General features: G+C 47.0%; 1 protein-coding gene across 1 annotated transcript in view; it reads left to right on the top strand.

Moving 5' to 3' along the window:
• LOC130483966 (phosphatidylinositol 3,4,5-trisphosphate 3-phosphatase TPTE2-like) overlaps nt 1-13581 on the top strand; it is a 41815-nt gene extending 28234 nt beyond the window's left edge. The window contains exons 12-18 of the mRNA XM_056856881.1: nt 3131-3192; nt 4727-4807; nt 5421-5526; nt 6004-6101; nt 8025-8120; nt 9180-9250; nt 13463-13581. Of these exons, the coding sequence (XP_056712859.1) occupies nt 3131-3192; nt 4727-4807; nt 5421-5526; nt 6004-6101; nt 8025-8120; nt 9180-9250; nt 13463-13565 (617 nt within the window). The 3' untranslated portion in view covers nt 13566-13581. The remainder of the gene's footprint in view (nt 1-3130; nt 3193-4726; nt 4808-5420; nt 5527-6003; nt 6102-8024; nt 8121-9179; nt 9251-13462) is intronic.
• The last annotated feature ends 466 nt before the right edge of the window (nt 13582-14047 follow it).

Below are 14047 nucleotides of genomic sequence, written 5' to 3'. Positions count from 1 at the left end.
TGACTAAGGATCCACTTAAGATGGGGGAAAGGTTCCAAACTTTGCTGAGCAAAGTGATACAATGTGTGCCTAAGTGGCTGGCCTCGGGTCAATGTGTGAGTTTCATGGCAGAAGCGACATTTGAGCCTGGGTCTCCTTGGTCATAGCCTGATACTGACTACCACACTGTCTTCGTAAGCTTCTGAAATAATGCTTGGTATGCCATTGCTTCCAGCTGTTTGTGCTGCTGACCTTTTGTTAGCAGGGGAAGTGGGGTGTCAAAAATTGGGAAAGTCATTAAAAGTTTCTCTGTATGCTCCCAGGGTTCAAATTGGCTATATAGAGAGTTCTCCTAAGAGGCCATTCTGAGCTGACTGGGTTTTTATATGCCGACTTTCTCTTCCACTTAAGGAAGAATCAAACTGGCTTATAATCACCTTCCCTTCCCCGCAACAGACACCCTGTGAGGTAGGTGGGGCTGAGAGAGCTGTGACTAGCCCAAGGTCACCCAGAAGGCTTCATGTGTAGGAGTGGGGAAACAAATCCAGTTCACCAGATTAGCCTCTGCCTCTCATGTGGAGGAGTGGGGAATCAAACCCGGTTCTCCAGTTCAGAGTCCACAGCCCCAAACCACTGCTCTTAACCACTACACCATGCTGGCTCTACACCACACTAGAGAATAACCTTGTTGCAGGAGGAAGTCTGTACTGTGACTAGGATGCCACCAGAAGCCTGTACCAATGCTGGAGTATGGAATGTGTCATGGCAAACTACTTGAAGAAGTGAGCTACTATAAGGGGGACCCCACCCTTGTTGAGCCTGTGAGCACTTCTCAAATTCTGAAAACTGAGCGGGTGTCACCACAGAATCCCTGCCATGGGAGCTGAGGCCAGTCGCACAACACAGGGAGGTTTCAAGCCAAGCATCCTCCTGTGATGGAGGAAGCTGCTTGGGTCTAGGTGCTGTCCGAAGATGTAAGCAATCCAAGTTCTTAACCACTCCCTGGTCCAGTGAAGAGGAGGAAAGCCAGGGGCTGTCTCTTTGCTGTAGTGGAAAGATCTTTGAGTGAGAAAGAAGTGGGTGCCTAGATATATACTTAAGATGTACCTGTCGTAGGAGATGGAGTTAAAAATGCTAAATTAGTCCAGTGACTCAAATTTATTTCAAATGTGTTGAGGCTGAATTGGATTGATAAGATAGTGTACAGAATATGCAGATGAATAAGTTGCTATAAACTCAAAAATTAAAAGTACCTTTCCTCTGTCTATAAAATGTCTATGTTAGGTATTAACTTAGAAGGATATAAATATGTATTGTTTAGATATATTTGCTGACAGGCTTGATAAATAGTGTTAGTATATATATATATTTTTAATAAATTTTTATTGGTTTTATATCTTTTCCATTAGACAAGCAACAATTTAAAAATATATAACATTTAAATGTCTAGGTATGTTGCTAATATTCTAAGTACATAATAATAGAAAAAGAAAAAAGAAAAAGAAAAAGAAAGAAATTTTGACTTCCCCTTCACCTCCGTCTGCCTCTTAATAAAATGGTTAAATTCCGTCATGATGGGTTCTGATCCTAATTCTTTCCAATAAAACCATAACATTTTCATTCCTAAGCTATATAATCTATTCAATATTAATTATTAACATTATTATTATCACATGGATCAGAGTGATAAGTATTCTTCCATTTTTCCCAGTCCTAATTCATGTTTACAGTAATTCATCCAAACCTCCCACTCCCCCATAAATTGCTCACTGTCCTTTTGATTTAAAGTAGCTGTAAGTTTCGCCATTTCCACCAGTTCAAACATTTTTATAATCCAGTCTTTTTTTCCAGGAATATCTGCCCCTGTCCATTTAGCTGCATATAGCAGTCTTGCAGCTGTTGTAGCATAGATCAAAAATGTCCTTTGTATTATCACATCATCTGGGATCATGCTGAGTAGCATCAATTCCGGTGTTTTGGGTAAATTTCTTTGAAGAATTATTCTTATTTCATTGTAAATCATATCCCAAAAGTCTTTAGCTTTATCACAAGTCCACCACATATGATAAAACACTATACTAACACTATTTTTATCATTTATCAATAGTGTTAGTATATTAATATAAAGCTAAAATGACTAATATAAAGCTAAAATGACTAAACTGAGGCTGTCGTACTTTGGTCACATTATGAGAAGGCAAGAGTCACTGGAGAAGACAGTCATGCTAGGAAACGTTGAGGACAGCAGGAAAAGAGGAAGACCCAACAAGAGATGGATTGACTCAATAAAGGAAGCCACAGCCCTCAGTTTGCAAGACCTGAGCAAGGCTGTAAAAGATAGGACATTTTGGAGGACAGTGATTCATAGGGTTGCTATGAGTCGGAAGCGACTTGACGGCACTTAACACAAACACACATATTAATATAATATAGTGGTGTAAGGTAGCTAGATTATATGCAGGTTTGAATACAAATGTGTGTATTTCAGTTATGTTAAAATAGACTTAATCACTTTCAAGATCTATTGTTTAGGTACTATAGAATGTATCCGGTCCAGTGCAGAAGTTGACAAGGGTCTTTTTAGATATGGAGTAATGATTATATATGGGGAGTGTATGTTTTATGTTATAAACATTTAATTAAAGAAGAAAGAAGTGGGTGCCATGAATTCATCGACAGGCACCGTGGCGCCCAAGGACACCATGTTGGGGATTGCTATACTATACTCTTTGTTGAGTCAAGCCTCTAAGTGGTCTTCAGAGAGAGCCCCACGCAGAATACAATGCAGTCGTCAATCTTGTAAGAGAGACGCTTGTTTCTCAGCCCTTCTAGGAAATACCATATGGTTACAGGAGGCGGGGATGACTAGTGAAAATGGACAGATGCAAGGCAAAAATCCAGCCTCTGCATTGTGATCCAGCACAATGTCCAGTGCTTAAAAGAAATTGGGGCAAGTATAGCATTCACAGGGCAAGGTGGGCAGGGATTGACCATGCAGTGGGCATTTCAGTCAGTTTCAAGGTAAGAAAATTGGGCCAAGTTCTGGGCTGGATACTGTGCTGATGTGCTGGGGGGCTGTGGTGTGAGGCCTGGCGCAAAGTGTTCTCATTGTTCAGTCGGTCGTGCTTTTTCTTTTTGTGTGTGTGTGTAGGTAGGACCGGGACTATGGTTTGCACCTGGCTTATTGACAGCAACCAGTTTGAGAGCGCACAGGTACAAAAATGGGTGATCTTTTGTTCAAAACGAATTAAAGCATTTGGCATCTAGGAGGTGGCTCTTCCCCTGTGAGTCATGACACAAAATAGAAGAAGAGTAGGTTTTTATAGGCTGACTTTCTCTACCACTCAAGGCAGAATCAAACTGGCTTACAATCACCTTCCCTTCCCCTCCCCACAACAGACACCCTGTGAGGTAGGTGGGGCTGAGAGAGCTCCAAGAGAACTGTGATTAGTCCAAGGTAACCTAGAAGGCTTCATGTGGAGGAGTGGGGAATCAAACCCAGTTCTCCAGATCAGAGTCCACTGCTCCAAACCACCACTCTTAACCACTACATCATGCTGGCTGTAATTGCTGCCCACAGGGGTTCTCTGCATCTTCATAGGAAGTAATTTACTCACATAGGGTGTTTATATCACCTTTCTGCCTAATCATTCTGCCGACTGCCATCAGAAATAGGCAGTGCTAGAGTGGAGGAATTCTGTGCTGGCACGTGCAGCAAGCATGTCGATGGATGCTGCATTTCCCATTGGAAAGAGTCCCTGTGTGGAAAGGATAGTCTTGCAGTCTCCGGTCAGTGCAGTGTTCGAAGCAGTCCTTGGATTCCACCCTGTGAAGCATTTTGAATAAATAAGCTCTCTATCCCTGGGTGCCTGACCTTTTTGAGCCTGCCGGCACATTTGGAATTCTAACATGGCTGGAGGGGGCGCAGCAACAAAATGGCTGCCTCAAAATGGCTGCTGCAGGAGGCAAAATGATTGCCACAAGCTTCACCTCAGTGACACAGTGTAGATCCTTGTGCTGTGTGGGCAGCTGCTGGCCAAGCAACATTTTAAAAAATCTGCACAGTCCATCAGAAGCCTTGTTGGTCAAAAGCCCTACCTGGCCCCACCCATTTCCTAAAACCACTTGGCAAGCACACCAGAAAAGGTGTTGTACGTTGGGGGCCCTTGCTCAGCCCTTTTTAAAAAAAATTGCAAACAGCCTCGGTTTGTGGGGGGGATTCTTAAATTGTGCTGCTAGGACAACTGGGGGCCCTGACCTGGATGGCCCAGGCTAGCCTGATCTTGTCAGATCTCAGAAGCTAAGCCGGGTCAGCCCTGGTTAGTATTTGAATGGGAGACCACCAAGGAATACCAGGGTTGCTGTGCAGAGGAAGGCACTGGCAAACCACCTCTGTTAGTCTCTTGCCATGAAAACCCCAAAAGGGGTCGCCATAAGTCGGCTGCGACTTGAAGGCACTTTACACACACACACACAGGACAACTGGGGAGGGAGGATATTACTGTTGTGATGGGAAGGCAGGGTCTCTGGGTCTGATACAGATGATGGCAGAATCTGTTGCTGAGCCTCTTTGAATTTCAAGAGGTTAGTAGGTGCAACCACTGAAGTGTAAGAAAGCCAGGATTGGCTCTTTCCTTTGGGGGATGAAGCAAACAGGTGCTAGGAAACTATGGTGCCCTTGGGCTGGGGATCAGTGATCTAATGGATCTGGTAATAGTCACAGTAACGTGGCCCTTGCCTTTTGTAGGAAAGCTTGGATTACTTTGGTGAGAGGAGAACAGACAAAAGCACCAGCTCCAAGTTTCAGGGTGTTGAAACACCATCCCAGGTAGGTGCCTACTTTGAAGTTCCAATTAAGACACCACAGTCAGTGTTGCATCAGAGGTTTAACACAGCTAGCTGCTGTGACAATAGCTTATGAACACAGGAAGCTGCCTTCTACTGAATCAGACCATCAAGGTCCATCTAAGTCAATATTGTCTACTCAGACCTGCAGTGGCTCTCCAGGGGCTTTCACATCACTTACTTGCCTAGTTCCTTTAACTGGAGATGCCGGGGATTGAACCTGGGACCTTCTGCATGCCAAGCAAATACCGTACCACTGAGTCACGGCCCCTCCCCGTGACCTCCCTTATCTATTCCTTTGTGCTTCCAGAGGGTGTACCAGAGTAGTGGTCATTGGATTGTAGGAATGCTGCTTTGTGGGTCAGAACATGTCAGAAGTCCTGGCTTTAGAAATATTTTGGGAGCAGGATGCTTGTAGAGATTGGCTGAAGGATGGCAAACTCTGTAATTCCTTACCTTCCAAGAGCAGGGGATGGTCTGAAGGGTTGAGCTAGAAGTTTGGTTTTCTCTCAAGGCTTTAAATATGTACAACTAGGAAATGGCCTAGCATTCTTACAGGAAATATTGTATTTCTGAAACCGTTTACCTCATTACAGAGCAGATATGTGGGGTATTATGAAATCTTGAAAAACAAGTATGACTTGAAACTTCCACCGAAAAGACCCCTCAGAATCAAAAGCATCAAAATCATGGCTATCTATGGTAAGCACTGTTGAAAATTTAGGACTCTTAATGCTTCCCATCCCACTTTTCTCTGCAATGACTGAGTTTACTTTGTAGACCAGGGTTCCCCAACATGGTGCCCGTGGGTGCCATGCCACTTGCCAACATCTTTTCTGGCACTGGCCAAGTGTTTTTAGGAAGTGGGTGGGGCCAGACAGGGCTTTTGCCCGGCAAGGATTTTGATTGGCCATTGGAGCCAGCCAGCACAAGGATCTGCACTGTGTTACCGAAGTGGAGTTGTGGCAATCATTTTGTGGCTGGCTGGCTCCGCCTCCTGCAGCTGTCATTTTGAGGCTGTGCCCACGATGCCGTGTCAGAATTCCACATGTGCCTGCAGGCTCAAAAAGACAGGGTTACCCTTGCTATAGACAGTGACAGAGGGCATGTTTGTGGGGATACCTTCTTAGCTCTGACCTCCTGCAGGTCGGTGCTGTTAATTGTTCTGCTGCGTTGTAGGAGTCGGGAAAGGCAACGGGTCTGATTTTAGAGTGCAGATCCTGATGGAGAAGAAAGTGGTCTTCTACTGTGTTTGCGCTACCCAGGAGAACTGCAAGGTAAGGGGTGACTGGTTAATCCGAAGTGTGTGTTGCCACAGCTGCTTCCGCTGCAGGGTTTCTCACTTTGGAAAAATGCACATATGCATGAAGCACGGCACAAAGAGATTTTTCCTGCCTTCAGTATATATCGTGGTCAACTGCCTATAGGTATGCATAGCTGCCCTACTTGAGTGGTAATAGCGAGGCATTCTGTGCCGGCCTTCTCCCACCCCAGCAAACGAGCTCTTTTTCATTCACATGTGATGTCTGAGCAACTCCAACAAGGATCCTACTGATGGATTGCCCTGTTGCTGTTGCTCCTTCACCTCCCTGTTGTTCTTCTGTGGAACAAAAATGCCCCATGGCTGGTTGTCTGAGAGAGGCTGTTTCTGTTTAAACTACTTAGCAGCATTTTTATTTGTTGTGAGGCTTCTACTCCCCCCCATAGAGAGCACACCTTTGTCATGCACCCTTTTGAGGCAGAGTTTTTGTTTGTATCAAACTTTCCGAACAGTCAAATGTATGTTCTTCTTTCCCCCCCCCTTTTTTTGCTGTTGAGTAGCAGCCGACTTATGGTGACCCTGAAGGGCAGGTGTGTCAAATGTAAGGCTTGCAGGCCAGATTCAGCCCCTAGAGATCTCTTATGCGGCCTGAGAGCCAGCTTGGGTTGATGAGGCATGGCCCAGCCCGACCAAGAACAAAAAGAGTTGGTTTTTATATGCCGACTTGCTTTACCACTTAAGGAAGAATCAGACTGGCTTACAATCCCTTCCCTTCCCCACAACAGACAACTTGTGAGGAAGGTGGGGCTGAGAGAGCTGTGAGTAGCCCAAGGTCAGCCAGCTGGCTTCATGTGGAGGAGTGGGGAAACCAATCCAGTTCATCAGATTAGCCTCTGCTGCTCAAGTTGAGGAGTGGGGAATCGAACCCAGTTCTCCAGATCAGAGTCCACTGCTCCAAACCAGTGCTCTTAACTGCTACACCCTGCTGTTTCTCAAGTGACATTTATGTCATATCCAGCCCTCTTAACAATTGAATCTGACACCCCTTCTGTAGAGTTTTCAAGGCAGGAGAGCTTCCAAGATCTGACGAGATCAGGCTAGCCTGGGCTATCCAAGTCAGGGTAGTCTATATGGGTATTCTATAACCGCCTGAAAAATGCAAGCCTTCCTCTCTGTATTATGAGCATTGCTTTTATAACTGTGTGCAATGGATGACCAAGTGTCACAGGAACCTTCTGGATGTGTTTGTGATGCAGGTCATTGGCAACCCAATGTGACAAGCCAGTCTGGTTGGACTGCCTGACTAGAACTGGGTTCAAATTCGAGCCAGGGTGTAGTGGTAAGAGGGTCAGGCTAGGAACTGGGCAGCCCTGGTTCGAATCCCTGCTCTGCTGTGGAAGTTTGCGGGGTGAATTTGGGTCAGCCACTTACACTCAGCCTAATCTACCTCACAGAGGTTGTGAGGAGAATGACGTTGAGGCACTTTGGGTCTCCACTGAGTAGAAAGGTGGGGTATAAGTGCAGTAAATAAACAAATCACCACATGGTCATGAAGCTCACTGCCCTAGCCTTGGAGAGGGTGTTTCTCACACACAGCTTAGGCTATCTCGCAAAGTTTTCATGAGGGTAAAATGGGACAGAGCCCCGTGGCACAGAGTGGTAATCTGCAGTACAAGCTCTGCTCACGACCTGAGTTCGATCCTAACGGAAGTTGGTTTCAGGTAGCCGGCTCAAGGTTGATTCAGCCTTCCATCCTTATGAGGTCAGTAAAAGGAGTACCCAGCTTGCTGGGGGTAAAAGGGAAGATGACTGGGGAAGGCACTGGCAAACCACCCCACAAAGTCTGCCTCGTAAACGTCGGGATGAGCTAGTAGACATTTTTATTGTAACTTGAAGCATGCTTTATTTTAGAATGAGAAGCTTGTGTACTTCCTTACAGTTGTTCTTCGATGGAGAACATGACTGTGTAGTCATTGGTTTGGAAGGCTGCCCTGTCATTTGCAATGATGTGAAAGTCCGATTTGAGTCTACTTCTGTAAGTAAAAGAATTATGGATTCATAATTCCCTCTGATTCATTCCATGTGTCATAATTACACTCCTGTGTTCAAAAGAACAGCCTTGTTGGACATCAGTGTCGGCCCAGCCTAGTCTTTCATACAATGTATTTTCCTAGATGTTTTCATGTTCTTCTCCCTCCCAGCCAGCATATACTGTTGGAATGTCTCCCAGGCTAGCTTGTGTCTAAATGGTCTTATTAATTGTCCTTGCTGAGAACTGCTGCCTGGTAATTGCTGCCTTCTTGGCTCTACTCCCGGTAAAGCTAAAACTTTATCTCAGCCCTTATCGCCTTCTGAAGCACAAGTGAACTTACTTTTCACTGTATAGTCTTTGAATCATGAATCGTATAAAATCTCACAAATCAGCTAACACCTCTGAAGACGGAGCAGCCTACACCCTCTGTCCGCCATCTTCCAGCCTTTCATACAGTGCTCAAGCAGATGCCTCCAAGGTGCCCACAGAGAACATGACGGCAGCCGGCCTCTCCTACTGTTGCATCTCAGCAACTGGTATTCAGAGGTGCCCTGTTTCCAGACATGGTTCCTCAGTTTAGCTGTCATGGGGAATAAACGCTGATAGCCCTTTTTTCCAGAAATCTGTCGAATTCCTTTCCACCTGTGTGACCGGCCTTCACCTCACCTTATGTCTAATTCTGTCAAATAATCATGCACTGAAGGCCTTTGTTTTTGTATCTCCCGAGTCTGCTGCCTATGATTTTTGCTGGGGTGACTCCCAACTTCTTGAAATAATGGGAGAGGGAGAAAAATACCTTCTCTCCCCACTTCATGCATAATCTTACAAACCTCTGCTTCTTCCACACACCTCTCCTCCAGTTGGTATCCCCCCCCATTCTGATTGTTTGACACTGATACAATAACAGGTATCACCTGTGACATAGGCCTTGCACCAGTGTGACTGGCTTAAGGAGTAGCTCGTTTTTTATTTATGCAGTGTGGGCAGAGAGAAACCTTTGTGAAGGGACCTGCAAATGCATAATTTGGGATTAAAAAGCTGCCATGCTCTTTTTGAATGCAGGATCTTCCAAAAGGCTACGATGACTGTGCTTTCTTCTTTTGGTTCAACACCTCTTTTATAGAAGATTACAGGTAAGTCGTAATGTGGGTTTCAGGGCAAACCTGAACTAGGATGCCAAGAGGTCCCCACTCGTATTGGTTGCCTTTGAAACTGGCATGAGGGAGTCATGCGCGAGAACCATCTTTTATGGAGTCTTGATTGGACACTGGTAGCAAATGGTCTGCAGAGGCTTTAGGGAGGGTTCTGGCCTTGTATTTTTCTTCCCTCGAGGATGACTTGAGTTTGCTAAGTGAAAGGATCAGGAAGCTGTAATTCTTAATCCAAGGCCATCAGCTCCACGCAGAAGCAGCATTTCTTTATGGCTTGACACTGCTTCATAGTAAGAAGCGGGCTCTGCTTACTGTCTCAGGGCTGTCCAACCCCCTTCAACACACCAGCTGTAGGGCTGTTGAAAAAAAACAAAATTCGGTATAGTTCGGCTTCGGCAAAATTCGGCCCGTTTTTATTCGGCCCGTGCCGAAGTCCGAACTCCCCCGCTTCGGATCCCTGAAATTCGGGGGGATCCGGAGTTCAGGGAAAAATTTGCCCCCCCCCGCGCCTTCAGGGGGATTCCCTGAAGGCGCGTGGGGGCCCTTGTTTAAAGGCCCCCCCACGCGCCTTCAGGGAAGCCCCCTGAAGGCTCGCGGAGGGTCCTTTAAACAAGCCCCTCTGCGCTGTCTGCGCAGGCTGTCTGCGCAGGCAGCGCAGAGGGGTTTAAAGACCCCCCGCCCGCTTTCCCGGGAGTTCCAGGAAGGTAGGCGGGGGGCTGGGGGGGCCGGGAGGCGCAAATCTGTTTAAAGGGCACCCCGCGCGTCTCCAGGGAAGCTTCCTGGAGGCGCGCGGGGAAACAGAAGATCTGTTTAAAGGGCCCGAATTGGCCGAATTCATTCGGGAACACACCGAACTCCGCCAATTCGGCTCCCCGGTTCCCCCCCTTATTTGGGTTCGGTTCGTCCAAACCGAAAAACCGCCGAATCGGGAGGAATTCTCTGGTGGGCCATTGAAATGCTTCCTCCGTATGATATGCTTATGGAGGAGCAAGCTGTTCAGAGCTATGCTGTTTCCTTGCAGCTTTGGGAGTATCCAACAGGAAGCCAGTGAGTGATGAACAAAAGTAATTTAAAGATCTTCTTCCTTTCAGGAAGGGAGGGTCTCCTCTGCCCCTACTATTACTGGGGTCAAGGAACATAAGAGGAGCCCTGCTGTATCAGACCATCTTGTCCAGCACTCTTTTGACCCAGTTGCCCTGGAGGGGTAACAAGCAGGACATAGAGGCCAAGGCCTTCCCATCATGTTGCCTCCTGGCACAGGTTTTCAGAGGTCCACTGCCTCTGAATGTGGAGGTTCCCTTTACTCACCATGGCTTAGTAGCCATTGCTGGACTTCTCCTCCATGAATGACACCCTTTAAAAGCCATCTCTGTCTCCAGTGATAGTGAATTCTCCTTTCACCAATAGAGGAGAAATTAGACTGGCATCTCTAACCTCTTTAGAGTAGCAGGAGCGTGTACACTCGCCTGTAGATTGGCAAGGCCCCAACTATGGCTGGGTTAGAAGTACGTCGAATCTACCCATGTGTAAGAAGAAGAGTTGGTTTTTATATGCCGACTTTCTCTACCACTTAAGTATCAATCCGGCTTACAATCACCTTCCCCACCACAGACACCCTGTGAGGTAGGTGAGGCTGAGAGAGCTGTGACTAGCCCAAGGTCACCCAGCTGGCTTCATGTGGAGGAGTGGGGAAACAAACCTGGTTCTCCAGTTCAGAGTCCACTGCTCCAAACCACCGCTCTTGACCACGCTGGCTCTCTAACTGCAAGTCAGTCTGCTATACCATATACTCACAAAGGAAAATTATAAGAAGACATCCTATATTTCCTGAAACAACAGGCTAGAGGGCCATTCAACAAGCGCAAACATGTTCTGGGCTTGAATTGACCTTAACCCATGAAGCTGCCTTATACTGAATCAGACCATCAAGGTCCATCAAAGTCAGTATTGTCTACTCAGACCGGCAGCGGCTCTCCAGGGTCTCAGGCAGGGGTCTTTCACATCACCTTCTTGCCTAGTCCCTTTAACTGGAGATTGTACCTGGGACCTTCTCCATGCCAAGCAGGTGCTCTACCACTGAGCTACAGCCTACTGTAGGCAACTCCTCAGACCATTTATGCCATCAGTCCACCCATCTATCTTTCCAGGTGTGCAGTTGCTATGTGCACTGACTACTGCCATGTTACCGAAGCCCACTAGCCAGCTTCTTTTTGCCAGGGCCAGCCTGAGGATTTTGGGTGCCCAGTGCTCCCAAGCCCCCTCCCCCCCTACAGTGAGGCAAGAAAGCAGTGCCTGATCTCCGGTCACCACCACTCCATGGAGAGGTGGGAAGACACCCCCCCACATCCTCCTCGCCCTTGGCCACCCACTTGGTTGCCCCTCCATGGTTGGTTTCCTGGTTCGGCCAGGGCTTGGGCCCTAGCCTAGGGCTGGCTAGTGAATTGGGCTGACCCTGGTCTTTCCTGTATAAAATGCAGCGTTTACCATCTGCCCTGTCTTTTTGCTGACATTAAGCCACGCAAGGCTGAGGGAACCTGTGAAGGAATGCAGAACTGCAAGGGAGGTTGGGTTTCGGCAGACAAGGTCTTGCCAGCGCATACCCTAACGTGGGTGAGTTCTGAGGGAATGGAGGTAGTGAGTGAAGACCTATGGCTGCTGCTGAAGCCAAGTGTTGAGAGTTTTTTGGTGCTAGACTTCAAACTAAATGCCTGTCAAGTCCTCAAAGAGCATCAAACTGTTGATTTTTGCATTACCTCGGGTACAAGAACAAGCCAGTAATCCTAGCGTTGAAACCACAGATTTCATCGAAATCTTCACACAGATTTGTGTGAAGAGGCTACAGCAGATGGTGGCAGCTGCCACCACTATGGAAAGGCCTAGCTCTTCTCTCAGAAGATGAAGAAGAAGGGTTGGTTTTTATATTCTGCTTTTTCGCTACCTTTAAGGAGTCTCAAAGTGGCTTACAATCGCCTTCCCTTCCCCTCCTCACATAAGACACCTTGTAAGGCAGGTGGAAGAGCACTGTGGCGCAGAGTGGCAAGCTGCAGTACTGCAGTCCAAGCTTTGCTCACGACCTGAGTTCGATCCCAACAGAAGTCGGTTTCAGGTAGCCAGCTCTAGGCTGACTCAGCCTTCCATCCTTCCGAGGTTGGTAAAACGAGTACCCAGCTTGCTGGGGGTAAAGTGTAGACGTCTGGGGAAGGCAGTGGCAAACCACTCCATAAGCATAGTCTGCCTAGTAAACATCAAGATGTGACGTCACCCCATGGGTCAGGAATGACCTGGTGCTTGCACAGGGGACTACCTTTACCTTTAAGGTAGGTGAGGCTGAGAGAGTGGAGAGAACTGTGACTGGCCCAGGGTCACCCAGCAGCCTTCATGTGGAGGAGTGGGGAATCAAACCTGGTTCTCCAGATCAGAGTCTCCCACTCTTGACCACTACACCACACTGGCTCTCAGTTAGAAGTCTCTTAGAAGTTAAAGGGTAGTGTAGCATTTTGATAGCTAAGTGGTACATGTGGTTGCTTTGTAGGTAGGAGCCTTGTGCTACATATGGGGAGCCAACGTATGGTGGTTAAAAGTGGTGGATTCTGATCTGGAGAACTGGGTTTGATTCCCCACTCCTCCACATGAGCAGCGGAGGCTAATCTGGTGAACTAGATTTGTTTCCCCACTCCTACACACGAAGCCAGCTGGGTGACCTCGGGCAAGTTACAGCTGTTAGAGCTCTCTCAAGCCCCACCTACCTCACAGGGTGTCTGTTGTGGGGAGGGGAAGGGAAGGTGATTGTAAGCCTGTTTGAGTCTCCCTTAAGTGGTAGAGAAAGTCAGCATATAAAAACCAACTGTTCTTATCTATAAAAACACATTTAGAGGGATAGCCGTGTTAGCCGGCTGCAGCCCAAGCTAACCTCTTGTGGTACCTAACATGAGTATTACTGTGACAATAGCTTTTATGATCCGAAGACTTCATCCCATGCATTGTGCATCCAATGAAGTGAGTTCTGGCTCAGAAAAGCTTGTGCCACGATCAGTTTGTGTTTAAGATGCCGGAAGATTCTTCGTTATGTGTCTACTGGTCTTGTGACTCAGCACTTCCAGAAGTCCTTCCTGTACTCGTTTTACAACCCCTTACTTTCCCATAGTGCTTGCATGGTTTGCGTTAAAGGAATACCATTTTTCCCCCCTCCACCAGACTTTACCTTGGTAGGAACGAACTGGACAACATACACAAGCAAAAGATGGGGAAGATTTACAGGGAAAACTTTGCCGTGGAGTTGAATTTCACAGAACCATAACCCTCAGTGAGAAGTGACTGTTTAAAATGGAATTACTTTTCCCGTTTCCTCCAGAATCATGTGCCTTTGGCATTGCTGTGAAAAGTCAGATATTCCTTCAGTGATGTAGAGATGGGAGTGTCTCTGAACCGGATGTTCATGTCATCTGCCTCATTTTTTTTTGTTCAGCTTCTGATGATGATTAAAACAATTACTTTGCCAATTGGCTTGTACTTGAGAAGAATGCAACTCACCAATGCATCTATGCCCCTTTTTGCCCCCCTAAGCTAGAATTTTCTAACAGTTAGAGCGGTTCCTCAGGAGGTGGTGAGCTCTCCTTCCCTGGAGGTTTTTAAGCAGAGGGTAGATAGCCATCTGTCAGCAATGCTGATTGTGTGACTTTAGGCAGATCATGAGAGGGAGGGCACCTTGGCCATCTTCTGGGCATGGAGTATGGGTCACTGGGGGTGTGGGGTTAGTTTAGAATTCCCTGCATTGTGCAG

The sequence above is a fragment of the Euleptes europaea genome, chromosome 10, assembly GCF_029931775.1.
Source record: "Euleptes europaea isolate rEulEur1 chromosome 10, rEulEur1.hap1, whole genome shotgun sequence".
Lineage (NCBI taxonomy): Eukaryota > Metazoa > Chordata > Lepidosauria > Squamata > Sphaerodactylidae > Euleptes > Euleptes europaea.
Note: the sequence above shows the minus strand (reverse complement) of the source record. Positions and strands in the feature narration are given on the sequence as shown.